The sequence below is a fragment of the Chelmon rostratus genome, chromosome 1, assembly GCF_017976325.1.
Source record: "Chelmon rostratus isolate fCheRos1 chromosome 1, fCheRos1.pri, whole genome shotgun sequence".
Lineage (NCBI taxonomy): Eukaryota > Metazoa > Chordata > Actinopteri > Chaetodontiformes > Chaetodontidae > Chelmon > Chelmon rostratus.
In genome coordinates, this window is record NC_055658.1 from 11,432,823 (window position 1) to 11,452,841 (window position 20,019).

The window sequence follows — 20,019 nt, forward strand, 5'->3', positions numbered from 1 at the left end:
TTTCTATCTTATCACTATCTCTTGTACGATAGAGATGGATGCAGCCCTTGCAGTATTATGTGGGGCTGATCCATGAATTATACGACCCAGCCAAGTACGTTTTCAATATATGCACCGACACAAGGAGGTTAATACTCTGGTACTGTGTGTTTCTTGTGTGTGCGTGCGTTTCAGAGAGAGTCGGTGTGTGTTGGTGTAATAAATGAGATTCTGTGAGGTTATACGTTATGATGAGTAGATCAATACAACATCTTAATGTAGTAAGCTGGAGGCTTTCTAGGGCCAGCTCCTTATATTGCATCCAAATATCCAATAATATTAAATTCAAGATTACATTCCTGTAATGATAAATACTTGTGTTCTTTGAGCTGGTTTTTAAGGTAAATATTGAATATATAAATATTGTCAGTTAGAGGTTTCTTCTCCTCTGCTGTAGTAAGGACCAGAAAGTCATTTCCACCTACTGCAGCAATGACTCCAATCTGTGCAAGACTTGTCTTCTGAGGGACCTTGCACATTGACCTTTATTTTCCTGAGTAACTTTGCACATTCAGCAGCACAACAAGAGCTCTAGCTTGTCTTAATTCAAATCTATTTTTTGCTCTATTTTATTTTTTTATCTTGTACAGTAGTTTTAATGCATATGTGTATATCTTTTTCAAAACAGTGTTTTTTCTTACCTACCTCACATCATCTACCTCTCTAGATTGATTAATATTCCTTATGATTTAACAGGGCATCTTTTATTTTTTCAGTAAGCCTTGTCCTGTTCTGCATATATCCATTGAGACAATCTTAAATGAAGTTAGTTGTTGAACATATTTACAGAAGTGGTTGGAAGGCAGTAGAGAATGGAAAGATTACAACTGCACTGGCAGATGATGCAAAGGGACTACTGTCCTTTATCCCTATTTAGACCAATTTGGCTTTGACTTTTGGCTTGGATTTCCTGTCACAACGTTTGTCCAACCAACCGTCCAAACTCAAGGAATAGCTTTTACAATTATTGAGCACCTTGACATTTTTAATTAGAAATAATGAATCAAATATCAAAATTGTTGTTATACCCCACCTGATTCATTGAGTTATCAGTTCAGCTCTGATCTTGACAACGACTAAAAATACAACATGCACGTCTCTGTGTTATGTTTTAACTGTGAACTAGGACTGGTGGATTTTTAGTTAAATTAATTGGTAAATGCTTAGGTAATTAGTCTTTTTTGCCAGTTTTCTCTTCGATTTAGCCATTTTCTACCTGCTTATTCTATTCATATATTTTTTCATGTAAGTTTTTATAGTGTATTTGTTCTTTCCTTCCCCGAGTCTCTTCATGTTTCATGCTGCAGTAGACAGGGTGCAGTCTTGTGAAAATGTATTTTTATCTCGTTATTCTCTCTCCTCTCCCTTTTCCATGGTACACATTTTCCATTGTCCTCCTTGTCTGTCCTTTGCATTTTCTCCTCACTCACACACTGAAAGACTGTGAGGAGAGTGTACCGACAGAGGAGCCACGTAAGTCCAAGGATAGCTCAGTGTGTTGCTGTGCTTGTGTTATTTTGTGTGTGTTGGGCTGGACTGTAGGGGTGCATGTTTGTGGACATGCTAACAGTCTTTTCTGCGGGAGCTCCAAGCATACCTCTTGACTTTTTAATTAGACACAGGATCCCTGAAAGAAGACCAAGCCCATGTGGAACAGTAGAAATACCTTTCCTGTGGATTAACCCCTCTCCTCTCCTCTCCCTTCTCCACTCCTCTCTCTTCTCACCACACACACTATAATTACAGCACCAGACAATTACCCAGCATACTCCTGGGATGCACATTTTGTTCTCTTAATCTGGTGTCTTAAATAATTAAAACCAACCATGAACTCCCTCTTTGTGAGTGTGGCTCAAGAGGTGTGTGTGTGTGTGTGTGTGTGTGTGTGTGTGTGTGTGTGTGTGTGTGTGTGTGTGTGTGTGTGTGTGTGTGTGTGTGTGTGTGTGTGTGTGTGTGTGTGTGTGTGTGTGTGTGTGTGTGTGTGCGTGCGCGCGCGCGCGCCTGTCTGTCTGTCTGTCTGTCTGTCTGTCTGTCTGTCTGTCTGTCTGTCTTATTGGTCACTTGTTTTGCTTGAAGTCATGGTCTCATGATGCCTCTCCTATCTACCAGTAGCACATATATCACAATCCCACCTACCCGGCTCAATGTGACTCAGAACAGATTTGCCTTCACCTATAACCTGATTAGCGTGTGTGCAACATTGTGTTTATGAAACAGCAGTGGTATAACCACAACACTTTCCCATAATCCCTTTCTCCATGATGTTCTAGCTGCATGGCATTCTGTCATGGCGGACTCTGTCATTGTTCTGTTTGAAAGATATGCAACAACAAAAACAGAAGTTGTGTTTGTGGTTGGATTTTAACAGTTGAAATTTCTGCAGTATTAAAACTCAGTTATTAAATTAAAAAGTGACTGGACAATCCCTACATCCCACTTAACTTTCTTCACTTATGTTCTACCGGAACTTTGAAAAAAAAAGGGATGGAAATCTCATAATCTCATTGTAGCTGAATTTGTGTATATCACACACATCTCAGCAGTACAGTAGGTGCATGCACACTTGTTTCCTTTGTGTGTTGAGAATAATTCAGTGTTTTTGTCTTCATCAGCCAAAAAAGAAGAGGATGATCTAGAGGATAAAAAATCCATAAAGAAGAGAATTAAAGAGCTCAAGGTGCTTGATCCCAAGATTGCACAGAATCTATGTAAGTATTTATTTCCTTTCAGCCCACTCCTGCTCCCAAGAATGAGATATATACACATATACGTCTCTCAGTGTTGAAGTGTGCTATGCATGTCTGTCGTTCAGGCCTCCACAGGTCCTCACAATGCACTTTACACCCACGTTTTCCCTGTATCTCACGTCAGTATCCCTTTATTATGTTCTTTACGTGTTATGAAGTGGCCACAGTAGGCAATTTGGCAGGGAATGAGTTACACCTTTGCTTGTTGCTATAGCAAATGTAAAGCAAGAATACACTAACTGTGAACCTGGCTACTGCTACCTGTGACTCATGTCTCACACACACACACACTGAGCTAATTAACAATAGTAAGCTTCCAATAAGGAAAGAAGAAACAGTCTCTCTCTCTCTTTCTCTCTCTCTCTCCATCAGACACACACAGGCGCGCATTCACGCACGCATGCTTGGTTTTAAAATGACCGTTTTAAAAGCCCCCGGCATTAATGAGGATCCAGCTGATCTCTTAAGCACTCCCAGATCTTAGTACCTCATTGGCTTATATCAAGGGTAGCTGTGACCTTTGTTTCATGTATTAAAAGAAAATGAGACTAATCAGCCCAGTAACAGTGATAAATCATGCAGCGGAAATTATAGAGCAGGAATGAGAACAGAAAAAAAGGAGAGTAGGTGGTTTATGTGTTCCACCATAGGAGGTAAAGAGTCTAAAAGCTTTGATTGAGGTTGAGAATGGGTATGTGGGGTTTTAGTTCTGTTGCTTGATTGATGCCGCCACTATTAAGATAAAGAGCAAATTTATTCCATGTAATGAGTTCTAATGAATTAGAATGTAATTTTAGCCATAAAGGTGCAGAGCTCACCAATATCACATTTTACAAGAGGAGAGGAGAAGAAAGACTAGTTAGTCAGTCAGACCTGTTTGAATGTGCACACTTTTTATTTTTATCTTGAACTGTTTGAGTACTGGCTACACAAATGTTGCCTGAATTCACCTCAGTGATTGTTAGTAGCTACGCCTTTTTTTGGTCTGTTATGAAGCCTTTGCCATCCTGTTTCCTTTTAACGGTACCTAGTAAGTATGTATATAATATTTATCCTGTCAAAACCGCCTTTTGTCCTTGTACCTTGGGAGTTGTTTTAGACAGTCTCATTGTTTGTTTTGGAGAGTTATTCCTGGTTCTCCTGTATGTTAATGTCAATTAAATGTCTGTAACTCTCCTCACAACAGACTCGGTTGGATACATAATGCTTTTGAACTAGGATGTTGAATGATATTCATGTCACCGCAGTTTTTACCCTCAGATATTTCCAATAATCTTTAATAAAGTTCTACAGCATCTGGCTGCTAGCCTAGTCACACATCTTTTTACTGATGTTTCCACTGGCTGGACTAATGACTTATCCTGACAAGGCATTTGCCTTTCAGTCCCTCGTGGTACCACTTGCTCGAGGATGCAATGTTTGCTAATCCAGTGTAATTTTTCAAAACACTTCTTCTATTTTTATGTCTGGCTGACTTATGTTCAACTTGTATCTTTAATTGTTTTTCTGTTTGCTTCCTACTCTACCTTCATGTGTCCTTGAGCTGCTCTTTTTAATGTCACATTTTTTCTGTTTTTTTCTATTCTCCTTTCCCATTATTGATTTATATGACTGAGTTGTCCAAAATTATAACATTACTTGTACTGTATTTAGTGAATCATTTTTATACTCACCACAACGTTTGTCATATCTTTTGTGTCTGCAGCCATTTTCCTGGGTTCCTTCCGTATGCCTTATCAGGAAATTCGTCGGATGATAGTGGAGGTGGATGAGGAGCAACTCACTGAACCTATGATCCAGGTAGGGGAAGTTTTTTATAAAGCTGTAAAATGCTAAGAGTTTCCATAACATCTGACATTGGTAGAGGACTTTCTTAGACTGGCCGTCTAAGTCCTAAACTAGCTCAATCTCTTAACTTTAGGCTGTATAGACTATGAGTGTATTTTTAGTGCTGTCGTTCTCCTGCTCAGATCGTAAGATTCATGCCCCAATTCCTTTCTGTCGTTTTGCTTTGTTGTCTATCTTGAAACGGCATGTCAGCGGCATTTCTAAATCCTACAGTACAACAGCAGTTGAAGCAGTTCATGAACATTGGGAATCAGTGAATAAAACTGTGTTTTGCTGATATTAAGCATTATTTTTTAAGTTTATCTATCCATCTGTTTTTCTGTCTGTCATCCAGATTGGATATCCAGATACAAATCACAGTGCCAGGTGTACTGTAAATAGTCTGTGTCTATTTCTGACGAGAATTATTTTTTATTTTATTTTATTATATTTCATTTTGCGCTACTAGCAGGAATTGTCATGATAAAATAATGAGAAAGTACTCACAAGAGCACATGTAGTACATGATAAATAGTTTGGAAGAGAAAATATGTAATTAAAAACATAGGAAGAGGACGCTGACAATACCTGCCTGATTTCAAATGGAATGCTGTAATAGAGGTTATGAGCTCTGACAGCAAAAACCCTACTACCCTCTGTCTCCAGTTAGGCCCTGGGTACAAACAATAAGAACTGGTCTGAAGACCTTAGGCTACTGAGAAGAGTTTAAGGACAGAGAAGGTCAACAGTCTAGGAAGGGGCAGCGAAGCGATGAAACTTTAAGGCCAATTCTGAAGGACACAAGTAAGTAGTGAAGGGAGGATAGAATGGGGAAATGTTCTGCTCAGTACCTTGGCAGCCATATTTCCTTGTTGGAAGCCGTCAACTGACTTCCTGGGCTGTCCAGCAAATAAGTGTGTGTGTGTGGGTTAACTGAGTTGAAACAAATAAATAAAAACAAACCTGAGCTACGGATGTGCATTTTAAAGAATTAATTTGATCGATAATTGTTAATTACAACACGCAAATAATTAATCGTCATTAAGGTAAATTCCATTATATTGCATCAATAAAAACTCAAGTAATGGAAGTAGAAATATTTGCCCTGACTCCAGGCATCAGGGACAGATTTGCAATCCAATTTAAATGCATCAGACCAACATATTTAGCACACAGTAGCAGTATTTGTTGAGATGGCTGGTAAATTCAGATGAGAAGGCAATGTAATCAGCATGGTTTTAATTATTTAACCTTTATTCCGTTTGGCTGTCTAAAGGAACCCAATCACAATTTAACTTTCTATTCTGTAGTAAAGTGTATATATAGCCTTAAGGATAGTCTATGATGGATAATAAAAAAAACATTTTATTGCAGTTACAAAACATTATTTTCACTGAAGTTCACCAACAGGACTGAAACTCACCAAAGCACAGCAAATAGAACAACAGCAGGTTAGATTTCTATTCAAGCACAACTTAAATAGTGCTTGTACCAGGGCTCATTCTAAATTAATTTAAAAGAAAAAAACACATCGTTCTTCAGTCATGGACTGTGGGCGAACACATTGCTATTGAAACCTGGAAAGAAATGATCCCTCAAGGCATAAACAGCTTAACTTTTGGACAGTTTGAATCATACAATTGTGTGCATGGTAAAGAAATTGAAACATGACAACGAGGAAAACATGAATATGAATTTCTCTGCTCTGCTTTCGTCCATGCTGATACTCACTCCTCTTCCTCTTTCTCCTCTGTAGAACCTAGTGAAGCACCTACCAGAGCAGGAGCAGCTGAACGCCTTGGCCAAGTATAAAAATGAGTACCCAAATTTGTCAGAGCCTGAGCAGTTTGGGGTTGTGGTGAGTACACACGCACACATATATCACAAAAAAAATATTTTTCTTTTGTTGATGGAAGATGTCTCACATTAAAGCCTTTTCTTGTATTTGTATCATTCCTCATCATATCATCACCTTTCTTTCTCTTTCCTACAAACGCACACACACACACACACACAGAAATGGAGCACTTTCATATGAATATCCTAATCCCAAACTTTTTAAAATTCTATCTTTTTTAAGCCTTAAGAGGAAAGACAGGACACCTGTGGACTGCTGCACTAATTTATGCACATTAAAGAGCAGCACTGCTGCCTAATTATGTCTGCATCGTTTTCTTAAAGACTTTTCAAAGGAGGTTTATTCAGAATTATGCATGAGGAGTGTAGTACTTTGTGTATTTTTGTGTTTCTGCCTAGCAACCAAGTTCCCTACAAAGCATACAATAATCTTCTTTTGCCCCATGCACCCACATGTTTTCTCAACGCCAATGGAAGAGAATCTTATCACTGGATGAAAATGCAGTGATTGAGTGGTTGATTTTTGGGAGGAGGAATAGAGCATGTTCAGCTGTTGTGTATAGTTCATTAGGGAGACATAAACATAGAGCATGTGTGGGCCGAAGGAAGCCTGTGTGCCTCACCTATCAGAAAAGCTCAAGTTCAAAGGAAATTTTTAATTTACCATTGTGCAAACACATGTTTTTTATCTTTTCTTTTTCCATGTCTGCTACTCTCACACTTTATTTGAACTCCTACCTTGTGTGTTGTAGTGCATGGTAGTGGTGTCTGTTCTAAGGAATAGATGTGATTGCATTGTAAAAATCCTTACAGTTCCTTGGACACGATGGTAATGTAGTCAATTGATGTTAGTCTGTGCAGCTCCATGAACAAGTTAAATGATTCTTTGTGACAAGAAGTCAGAAGGCAAAAACTGGGGTATGATTTTCTGTAGTGTTTTTACCACCCAGATTCCAAAAAAGTTGAGATGCTGTGTAAAATGTAAACAAAAACAGAATCATCATTTGATCATTTGCAAGCAAAATGTGGTTACTGAAGTGGTGAACCCATCATTGCTTGTGAACGGCTGAGCCTTTCGAGGATGCCCCTTTCATACGCTTTCATGATCACCTGTCACCAATCCCCCTGTGTACCTGTGGAATGTTCCAAACAGTTCCACAACGTTCCCAGTCTTTTGTTGCTCCCGTCCCAACGTGTTTGAAACATGTTGCTGCATCAAATTCAGGATAAGCAGAAATTATTCTGTTATTAACAAAAATGAATGAAGTTGATGAGGTGACATATTGTTTTTCAATGTCTTTCAATTGACAAATCAAAAAGGATTAGCGAGTTATACCACATTTGGCTTTATTTGTTTTCCAGAGTCCCAACTTTTTTGGAACCAGTCAACTTCATGCAGTACAGATTTTATCGCTGTACATGGGTTGTGGTTGATGATTTACAGACTTCATTTCAATTCCAGAAATCTCAGGACTCACTCTGTTTACCAGCATGTGCATCCTGCCGGCTCAACTGTCGCCACAGTCCTTATGATTGGCACGTCTTTGAAATAAAGTCTTTCATCTGGGATTTAAATTGTTGTTGACACTCCAAGAGGACATTTATTACAAGTTGCCAAAATATTCACTCACATTAATTTATGTTTACACTGTATGGTGCATCATTTTTAAACTCACTGGTCACAGTCTGGCGTCCTCTCATGTCGTTAATAATGCCTTCAGCAGCTCAGTTCTGTCAAATGCCCTCTGTAGCCTTTGTGGAAACCACTGCTGCACAAATTCACTTTGAAGGCACACTGCTTTCTCACACTGTTTGCTTTCTATCTTCTTCCACTCATTACGTTCTCCCTCTTTATATCCTTATCACATTATTTATTGCATCTCACACGTCCATTTCGGCATTATGTTTGGTTCTTGTGCACCTTACTTTTTCTTAATTTTGTCACATTCATCTCCCGCCCTGTTTCCTCCCTCTCCTTTCCTCTCAGACAAACACACACACACACACACTCACTTACTCACCGACTGAAATAGTCATTTGATAACATTACAGTAGCTATAATTAAACCCTTGATGGAAGACATCAAACCACACAGCCAGCTGTTGTGTGAAACAGACAATTGGAACCTGCGCCCCTCCCCACCACCCCACACACATACACAATCACTGTTGTGGCCAAGCCCTGGGCCCAATGCAATATTTTCCAATTTTCTCTAATTGTGTGAGAGTGGTAATCCAAGGCAGCCTATTGTATATTCCACCCCCTCCGCTGCTTGCCCTATATGGACACTAACTCCACAATTAACTTACCAGACCTGGGTCCCAAATCAAATCACTGCCAGCATCTATTACTACTGCCTAGCAACACTTTCCAGTATGCCGGTTGCATACATTTATTTTAAATTAGATCGGCTGAATGTTGCTGAAGTTTATGTTTTCTGACTTTGTTCTCCCTCTTTCACATAATTTTCCTTACTCTTGCTTTTCTACTCTCCTTCATTCTCTTTTTTCTGTATTTCTCCCTTTTTACATTTTTTTTTCTCCCTCGCCCTTCCTTGTTTCCTCCATTTCTGTTCTCCTCTCTCAGATGAGCAGCGTGAAGCGCCTGGGTCCTCGCCTCAACCACATCCTCTTCCGACTGCAGTTTGAGGAGCAGGTAAACAACCTGCGTCCAGATATCCTGGCTGTAAACGCTGCCTGTGATGAGGTCAGGAAGAGCCGCTCCTTTGGCCGCTTGCTGGAGCTGGTGCTGCTGCTGGGGAATTACATGAATGCAGGCTCTCGAAATGCCCAGTCATATGGCTTTGACCTCAGTTCTCTCTGCAAGGTGAGGTTTGAAATGCCGACCTTACCATCAACTGTTCACATACAGCATGTAGTCTTTTATCCCTCCAGTGGCAGTGGTTCGACAGGGGGGGTGCACGTTCAAGGAAAAATGATGTGACAAACTTTTTCTATCGATTTTACACAGCAGTATTTACAGTTGCACTAGAGCAGCAACAGTAAAGTGATTTGTAAAATACTATCATGACCACAGTAAATCTAAGTTTGATATGAAAACCAGATACAAACTGAACAGATTTTTTAGATCCTTGCTTAAAATAGGCCTTTCAGATTCTCCCCGTTGCCATTACTGCAGTCTCTGATTACACGTAATCAAGAACCTCATTTGTTAAAATGCCCATTTGCTATATGGATATTGTGTTACCATTTTGTATCATAAATGCAAGCCCCAGTCCATAACAATCAATAGTGTTTAGAGTTTTGGAGATAAGACACACTTTTTTAATCATACTCATCAGAAACATATTTGATGACCTAATGATAGATTCAGTGTTCAGAATGTCTTTTGTGTGCGCAAACATGGAAATGTTAATCTTTCTCTCTCTCTCTATTGTGTGTGTGCGCATGCACATTCATGTGAATGGCACTCTGAGTATCTATGTTTGCATACTTGTGTGTGTCTACTTATGTGTCAGGATTTTTTTCACCTTGGCTGAGCCCTGTCAGTGACCTCATCACAAGTTGCTTCTGTGATTAGAAAATTTGTTTGAAACTATTTCATTCGATTGAGCAATATCACTCCCTCAAGACAGATTTTTTTTTCTCTGGCATGTATCAAATCAGCCAAATCCAGGGAGTACTTTATTCTTATTCTCCTGCTCAGAATAGATAAGTGAGGCTACTGCAAGCATACCTTTGTAAGTTCACACACACTGCAGGACAACCCATGCTTCATATATAGCAAATACCTATATCTTTGGGTGTTACATGGCATGAGGACAGAATGGTAGGTTTTCCCCTATGATAGTGATGGTGAGAACAGAGTGAAATCCTGGAGTAGTAGGAGACTCCTCCAGTGGTTACATTACAGCTGTTGGCACACTCACTGCAGTTTCCACAGTAACAACCACCGCAGCCATTCATCACTGCCACTTCCCAACCCTGTTAGACTCGGGTGCTTATGTTCATATAAACACCACTGCATGTGCGTTCACAGACATGGATTCATTCATACATGATGGATTTGTTTAATTAGCATGACAATAACATAAATAATTAATAAAAGTCTATGAAGGAATTGTGTTCAGCACTTTTGCGACACTGCTCTTCCAGTGTGTCTGTTCCGTTATCTTTTTTTTTCGCATGTTGTGGAACCAAGGTGTGAGTCTTTGTCAGAGGCATGATATACAGAGGAAGACATCACCTTTGTGCCTGCCCCGAGTTTGACAACTTAATTCCATGGCACACTCCACAGCACAGGAAAACTGCACCCAGCCCAACTAGAAAAAGCAAAATATTTACATTGTCAACTATGATTACCATCCATCTAAATTCAGAGAGGGACCTTTTTTGAGCGAGCACTTGAAGCTTTTGAATAAATGGGAAAACAGAAATGAAAAGAGAGATGAGAATGTTTGATTAGAAGAGATAATACAAACATGATTAAACCCAGCGGGGCTGAGTACACTGCTGTCTACCAATAGATCACCTAGAGAGATACACAGCAACACACTCCACAGGAGGGATGTTTGGCGGGGATACTGAGAGACATCTTGGAATTAGACTGTAAAAGAGCGATGATGGAAATTTATCAGAGAAATTGTAAAATTGTTGTGTGTAGGGGAGAGAGAGGCACAAAGCGCAGGAGAGGTCATCAATGAATTCCTGCTGTATGACCATGTCTTTTTCACACTTAGCTATATCATTACCTTCAGAGCATGTCTTTCTAGTAAATTTACATACAGCGGCAACACATGCACACACACCGGCAAGTGTCCAGAAGCAGAACGAGCTTCGTATAACAACAAAGCAACACAGTTTCTTGACTGTCGCTCAATATTATCAAATTAGTCCTACATTGCAGGGAGTTTGGGATTAGCCACAGTAAAAGTTAAAGTTAATGCTCCAAGTGAAGCAGGCTGACCAACAAAATAAACAAGGCAAAACTAGCATGTTCAAAGTTTGAAGTCGGGCCATGAGCAGCTGGTATTGATCCATCCTTGAGTCTACCGTTCCTGGCCTTCGTTGACAAAGCAGTCGAGCAGAGTAAGGTTAAAATGCGCACACTGTTTTCTAGTTGTTGCGGGGGCATTTCTATCGCATTTTCATCCCAAAGTAAATCCGCTGGATGTGGACATGCTCGGATGGAGGGAGTAGATGAAGACTTGGTTGGGGGAGAGAGAAATTGGCTGCTTTGCTCATAGCGTCACCTTCCACATCTTTGTCCAGCAACGGCAGACATTGAGGTTGGCTTGACGGTCACCTAGGTGGAGGATGGTCACAGAACTGGAGGTGGTGCTGTGCTAGGTAGTGACATAGACATCTAATGAAAGAAAAACTTGGACTATGGACAAGGTGTTTCAGGCAGTTCAGGAGCAGTGTTTTCTCAGGGGGAGAATATCTCCCATTGGCATGGACTTTTGGCTTTATAACTGCGGATTTTTTTCATATATAAAAAAGCTATACAACACAAGGAGGAAAGAAAAATGCACATAGCATAATATGGCATATTTAAAATAGCTGGATGAAGGTCAGTTTGCTTTGTCAAATTACATTCATTAAATGGTTATAGAACACACAATTCTCTACAGTTGCAATTTATTTTCATATCGCATTTCACTTTCATTGACTGCTACAGCATACAGCACATATCATCTCTACATCTCTTGCCCTTTGTTCTGCTGTGAGAAAAAAAAAATAATCAGACACCAACAGGGAGAATATATAATTTATAATCTAGTTTTACCCCCCAAGTTTTGCATTCATTCTACAGTACATGAAAAGGTAGAGTATCTGGCTGTGTGGATGGAGTCTTTTTTTAGTACAACAAATAAAATACAGTTCAATAAAGTTCAATAAAGGCAGAACAGACATAGTAATACAAAGCCAAACACCAGTCTGTCACACAACACAAGAGCCACAGACAGAACAACAGCCCACATTAGCTTCCCTGCTGAAGTCTTCTTCTTATCTAACCTACAAACATGAGCACAGGTCTTGTCCTGCACCTTAGCTTATTGAATGAGCAACTCAAACAGTCACAAGCAGAAAGCTCACCTCTAATATCAGTTTGCTAAATAGCTAATTAGCTGCTCTGCTGCTGCTTTAAGATGCCGGTGTCGACCTTGTTCTTCTACCTGCACTAACAACCCACTGTCTGCTCATGACCTGTAGCCTACAGTGCAAGTTCACTAACTTTTCCACTCTGTGCTCTGGCAGCCTGCTGGCAGCTGTCAATCAAGCAGACACTTACCTGCCCCTCCAGCTGGCTGAAATAAAAAGAAGCAGTTCTGATATTTCCCCAAGTGGCTTTTTTTTTTAAAAAACAATACATTTACAAAACACATTTACATTATTTTTGACTACAAAAAGGACTACTAAATGCGATTTCAGTTGGACTTAAAAGTAAAATGGATTCTACAAATTTATATGAGTATTTTTCTTCTTTTTATTTAGTAATAGAGCAGTACCTGTGCAACAAATTTATACCTATGAGCTTAAGGGTAGCATGTAACAATTTAAGTAACTACTTGCAAAACATGCCATCACCCTGACCCAGTCAGAGTAGTCTGTTTGTTAATAGTGTAGTAAGACAAAAGACTTCAAATAAAATACTGTTTTTGGTCTTTGTGTGTAACTGTTTGTATTTGTGCATATGTGTTTTACTGCAGCTAAAGGACACTAAGTCAGCAGACCAAAAGACCACATTACTCCACTTCCTGGCACAAATATGTGAGGAGGAATTTCCAAATGTGATCAAGTTTGTTGAAGACCTGGAGCATGTGGACCGAGCTAGCAGAGGTAATATACAACATTACCCATATCCACAAATCTCCACACCCATACACACACTGTTACCTCCACAGAGGTTCCTTTGCATCATTTATTGTGAGTTTTTAAGCATGAAAGGATCACTACTCAAATTATCAAGTAACAAATATTTGCTGTTTGATAATTTGATAACACTGCATCTACCTCCCACTTTGTCTAAGGTGATATCACCTGGGTGATCACCTTAGGTGAGAGTTTCATTCTGGCGCTGTTTACCAACAGGGTTTTGCTAACTGTTCTTATAAATGATAAATTACTAATAAAATAGGCAGAATATTCGTTGAGCACACAAAAAGCATACAAACAAGGCACTCTGTTTGGTTTTTTCCTCTCTGTTTTGCAGCTCTCTGTAACAAGCTCTGTCTGACTGGAACTCAAAAAAAAGTCTCTTTAGCTTTGAGTTAAATGAGAAAAACCTTTTATGTTGTCTTCTGTTCAGTGTGTTTTTAGGCAACTGAGGGCATGCTATTCAACTGAAAATGTAATAATATTTTAGAAATTTCAAACACTTTGGCCTGTTGTTTGATGGTGGCCACTAAGTAGTGTCACAGGGCCTAAACAATAGTGATGCTATGGATAATGGCAGCGGTAAATGATCAGAAAGGTGAGCCTAATGAAAAAATAATGAGCTGTGTGTGTGGTCCAGCCATATAAACAACTGATATTATGAACCCTATTTTAAACATGCTTCATTACAAATTAGTTAAGTTTAACCATTGAGATCATAAGCGTCCAGACATTACAAATGACTGTCACCTAAGTTCCTGCAAAGTATTCTTGGGGAAGAAAGAGCTCAAGATCACCCAAACACATTGGTAATGCCCAACATGAAGAGATGAGATTCAGTGTCCAACAGGGTGACATTATATGATATTGCGTTGCTGTATTTGATCAGTAGTGAGAGATCCAGGCATTAAAGGATGTGGTTTGGTGGGCCTAAAGGGCAGTTCACACCAAGAATGATAACCCTAACAATAACTATAAAAATAGCGTTTCTCATCTCCTTATGTCTTTTAAGAATTTCGTCAACCTGGTTTCCTTTTTGTTTCTCTGTGCAATGCATAACTGTAACAGGTCATAGATATCCATTTTCCTGAGGTGCCAACACAGCTGGAGTGCACAGCGCGTGCTCAGCGCCTCTGTTTATGGAACATTATTGTTCATCAGTGTAGACGCTCACATCGTTATCGTGATTGTTATAGTTATCGTTCTTGATGTGGAAGACCCTTAATGCATGAACAGAACAGCCTATAATAGACAATGTTCTTACCTAGACAGAAATGGAGCACTCTTCTTCGTCTCTATTCCTCTGTTTTACTTTAAACGTTACTGTTACCTTTCTACTTTTATAACTCTTTTCGGATTATTCTGGGGTTAGATGCTTGTTGATCCTGTAAACATGCATTGTATTTTACCAGTTTAGTTTTTGATCTGTGCCACACTCTGCTCATCTGCACTGCTGTTTGATACAAACATTAATCTTCTGCTGCAGCACATTCACAAGAGTTACAGGCTTATTTTTCAAGAGAATACTTCAGGTCATATCTACTGCTCAGAGAAAGATTAATACATGACAATAGATTGTTTGAATGTAGTTTAGGTCTTTGTGTCGGTTTAACATAAATTGACTTACTTCTTTTTCTTAATGACGCACAGCCATGCACACAAACGAGCATACAGTGGTCTGAGTTTGACCAGTCTATCTAGAGTATGGTAAAGGTCATAGGTAAGCAGGGACGACTGGGCGATCGGAGGAGACTGTCATGTTCTTTGTTCATATTGCCATAGGCAGCTCTCAGGAGGAAGTAGTGAGCAGCAGTATGTGTACAGTATGTGTGTGTTTACAACTATAAATGCATGTGCAGTCATACTGTCGCAACATGTTTCCTGCTGCTCCAAAGAAGATTTTACCCACTTCTCCGTTCCCAGCAGGAGGGAGTGAAGGAAGGGGTGAGGAGGAGAATACAGAGTGAGGATGAAATGTGTGACTTTTGTGAGGTCCTCGCCAGGTTCTGTTGGTGCTTTAATATTTTTTTTCAGTTCCTCCCATCTTTGCTGTGTGTCCAAAAGCCCTCGGTCCAGACAAAGATGAAGTACAAGGGTTTGGATCACACTTTAGGCCTTGTCCATCTCCTTACTTCACGGACCTCATGCTGAGCAGATATTTGCATTTATATAATTTCTAGTGTTCTTTCCCCATCACTGTCTTTCTCTGTGTTGCTGCACCATTATGAGATGCATACACTAAGTGTCTCATCTCTCCATATCTAGTATTCAGACACACAAATCCCATTTCGTCTTTGTAAACCATGCTCTTGAGTGGCTTCCTTTTCATCAGGTCTGACAGCCATTCGGGAGGCCTGAAGACACACTAAAAGGCTGCATTACATTCATAGACGCTAACCAAAGAGCTTACTTGAGCATGAAAACAGGGTTGGATGGAGGTAGCAGTAATAATTTGCGCTTCTGTTACAAAAGCTGCTGTCTTTTGACTGTGTGTAACACAGCCTTCGTTTCCCCCATTGCCAATCCCGTCTCTCATGGAAGCAAAACTGCAGCTTAGTTCAGGGTTCCTTTGTGTCTGCCTTCTTATTTCTGCCCCTCTCTCTTCTTTTCATCACTACAATCATTATTTCTCCTGACATGAAGAAGCAGTATGCCAGGACTGCTTCTCTCTGTCATTTTCTATGTATCTATCTATGTATCTATTTACCTGTCTGTCAATATCTCTGTCTGTTTTTCTTGTCTCTCTCCCTGTCTGTTTTTTGGTCTATCAATCTTGCTCTCTGTCCCTTTTCTCTCCTATTCCTATTTCTTTTGTCCCTCATCACAAACATGCACATGCAGCAGTCAGGTTTGGGCAATTAGGATGGTTTGTTGGGTGGTACTTAGTGCTGAGTTTGATGCTGAAATCAGACAAACATGGAAACATATTAATGTGTTCAACCAGGCTACTTCAGCTTGCAACTTTTAAAATACCACCTGTCAGAAGTGGACACATTACTCACTTAGAAATATAAGTGTCATAGTAAATAGACATGTCTGCATGCATTATATTGTGCAGCAAAGATGGAAAAGCTGTGTTGGTTTATTTACTGTTGAAGGCTTGTGGCCCTGAGGAGTCATTAAGGAATAATGTGATTCAGCCATATTGAGATAGTTCTTTAATATGTGGTTCGAGCTTTGTTTTGTAGTTTTGCCGCATGCAGTGTGAGTGATGAGCCTCAGGTTGAGAGTACATAGAATGAACAGTCTACACTGCAGCTTGCAGTTCAGTGACCTTCATGCACTTTTGGTATATAGTAGGTGCTCAGCAAGCTGAGTGTGCGCACAAGCACTACAAGTGTCCAGTTCCCAGCCTCTGGCACCATCAGTCTACTAACACTTGTCTTTCAGGCTTTGGTGTCAGCCAGCTGATCTGCCTCTTAATTTCCATACATCATAGGATGATGTATAGTGGAGCTCTGTGTGTAGCAGAGCTGTTTGTGAGTATGCACAGTTGTGTGCTCCCCTCCGTCTCATTTATAGAACAGCAGGTTGGCTGAGTAATAAAAGGATGTCAATGGGGGATTTGACCTCAACAGATATTCCAATTATTATTCTTCTACAACACCCTATATCGGTTTGCAACCCTTCTGGACCACAGAGGCATTCAGGCCCCACTGCTCATAAAAATCACTCACTCTCAATCCACAGAAAGAGAAAGCAAGAGCAGGGTAGCCGGAGAGAACAAAGAAGACATGCAAACAGCCTTTTATGTTTTATTTCGCACTCTCTGCTTGTCACTGTGCCACAGAGCAATTATATCACCATTCTTCAGTTGTATATGACAGATGTGTCTTTACACAGAGCATCAGCATTATCTGTTTTGAAACACATTTGTGTGTCTCTAACTAAATATTCCAGCTGCTGCACTCAGTCCCAGGCAAAGTTTCTCCCGAAGCATATGCCTCGACTTTTGTCACCTACATGCCTCTTCTTGGTGTGTGCCCTTCCACCTGGAGGAGCCTCATCACCAGAACCTTGCAGCATGGATTGATCTCTGCTTTGCTCTTTGTCTCACCCTCCTTTGCTCTTTTCTCATTAAGTGCACTGGGCTTTAATCATATCTATTAACAGACTGCCTGTCTGGCCTCCTTCCACCTCTGCATGCTGCCCACACTCAGCTTTTTTGGTAGCTTGGTAAAGCTGAAGGCCTTTAGGAAAAAAGAGACAAAGATTAAAATGGAAACAATGGAGCAGGTGAAGTGTAAGTTTCTGATTGTCTGATCAGATGCTTTTTGGACAGTTTTATCTCTCATACTAATATTGGATGTTGGTAAGTTGTCTGAAAATTAGTGATTATAGCTTGTTTGTCATAATGCTCGTTGATGTGTGAGTGACATATCAATATGAATATGATGTTAAAAGTGACAATGTTTTTTGTGATTTTGTAATGAATTTAGAATCGCTGCTAATGAGTGAGTGTGACTTTAGCACTCCACCCACCCAACTAAAAGGAAGGACACCTGTCCTGCATATCATTTCATTTAATATGTCTGAAACTTGTCTGAAAATATATACATACAGAGAAACAGTATGTCGCTGTTAAAAGTCATTATTAGGTTTTTGATCAGATTTGCTGTCTCAAGTCCATGTGTGCAGACTAGCTGCAGTGTATTTGATAAAATTATTATTACAGTCTTGAGAAAAGACGATCAGTGTCAAACACTCTTGACGAAGGTCCAGAGGGAAGTTAGGGAAGTAAATGTTAGTATAATCAATAAAATGTGATACTGAGCAGGAGCGTGTGGTATCTTCTTTTCTCAAGGCTGTAGCTATTCTGTCCAAGGCACCTGCATCAGAGATAGATTTCCATTGAAAAAAATGAACTGAATTATTATTAGTCGCACCTTTTGAGTTTTTGTTTATAGTCTCTATTTAATCAGTAAGTCTTTTGAGATACTTTTACATCTCTTTTACATGAGAGACCTGGTCATAATGACAGCATAGAGTAGTTAACACATAGTCACATAAGAACATGCACAATTGATTTATAATTGTCATGTATAATATAGTAAAACATCCCAGAGGAGGCAGGAAAAAGAGCCCTTTACTCTTTAAAAAGATTACAACCCCTCTGTACCATTTGCTTGTGTATCTGAATTTACAAGTTTTTTTTTTGCACAATATACTTTTTAAAATGATCAAACAGCACACATGCAAGTTAATATTATTTTTGTTGTTTGACTTTGTCAGCTTATTAAGTATTTGTGAAATATAAGTAATTTCATTGTATTTTTATTTGGTTTTGAGTCAGCAAAACATCAGTTTTCTAAAGCAAATTTTTGTTACATCCCTTTAAGACACGTAATTGTCCAGTTTGCAACTCCATGGCACAACTAAATGGCATTAGGCTTTAAAGGGTAAAGAGCTTTTAAATAGCAGTGTGAAGGCCAGGGTGTACTTTAACTTGAATTTATTTCTGACTGATATCAAGTGAACAATGTTATGCGATTCTACATCTATAATGGCTTTAAAAGTGGCCTGTCATTTTCCAAACATTTGACAGGACTTGTGTCAGGATTTGTGTAAAAATCCCGGCACAATTTCACTGTCCAGATTGACAGGGTGGTTTCTTACCAAACTAAAAAAATCAATGTAACCGTCAGTCAATGCAGAGCAGTGGCTCTGTGAATACTGCTCTAATTGAGACATCATCGGTCACATTGTAGTCTGTGAAGATTTTTAAGTGGGTTGTGTGCTGTGGCATTTTCAGCGTCTTTGACTGACTGTTAACAATTAGTGTCAGTGCTTACCATGAGAGAAGGAAAGCAGAAAAAACGAGATAAAATGGAATGAACATAAACAGATAAATTGCTAGGAGAGTAAAATATATTAAGTAAAACATGCAATGTACAGAAGGAACTGATCATAATTTGCCAGGTACAGAGTAAGTTTTAAATGGTGATTTTCTTTCATTCTTTTCTTTGTCACTGCAGCGTGTTTGGCCTTCTCTCTAAATCAGGAATGGGGAACCTTTTTCATATCAAGGACCATTTCAATTTTTGTCGCATCCTTTGAGGGCCATACTCAGATGCACGGAGAGGACTGGGGGGTGTCACTGGCTATTGAGCAGCACCTGAGAAGCTTATTATGGATATTGTAAACAATAAGTTGTTAATATTACTCATTAAAGTGATTCATCAGGAGTCATTAATAACACTATCAAGCATATCACGTTAAGGGAAACCATACAAAACCACATTATTAGATTAATTTAAATGAATTAATATTAGACAACCTTATCATACTTAAGCAGTTATGTTTTGTTTATTTGGCGCTGACAAAACATTAAAAAATATACATAAAGTTTTTGAATGATTTGGAAGCTTTGTGGTCTCCAGGGGAAAAAAAATACGCCAAACTCCCTTGAAGAAATATGACATTAAAAATTTCTTTAGACATTTGCAAAAATACATTACTCTGGAAACACAAGATACAAGCCGTCTTATGTTGACAGTCTACTTGTCAATTCAGCATCAATATAATCCATAACATTAACTGTATTTCCATGAAACCTTTTCAGATTTTGTCGCCTCCAACTCACTACCAGCCTCCATTAAGGATGGCACTATTTTAGTGGGAGACGACTGGGGAGGGGTAAACCATTTCAAAAATTACATTGTCTCACTCAGGCTGGTTGGTGTATCAGATCCAGGGCCAATAAACACAGA

The 20,019-nt window shown here is 39.4% G+C and overlaps 1 protein-coding gene across 5 annotated transcripts in view; it reads left to right on the forward strand.

Annotated features, from left to right (window-relative positions):
* Positions 1–20,019, forward strand: part of LOC121609513 (protein diaphanous homolog 3-like) — a 171,653-nt gene that overhangs the window by 76,325 nt on the left and 75,309 nt on the right. For all 5 annotated transcript variants that reach the window (XM_041941199.1, XM_041941508.1, XM_041941274.1 and 2 more), the window contains 5 exons: positions 2,652–2,747; positions 4,492–4,586; positions 6,370–6,471; positions 9,057–9,296; positions 13,144–13,273. In XM_041941199.1, the coding sequence (XP_041797133.1) occupies positions 2,652–2,747; positions 4,492–4,586; positions 6,370–6,471; positions 9,057–9,296; positions 13,144–13,273 (663 nt within the window). The remainder of the gene's footprint in view (positions 1–2,651; positions 2,748–4,491; positions 4,587–6,369; positions 6,472–9,056; positions 9,297–13,143; positions 13,274–20,019) is intronic.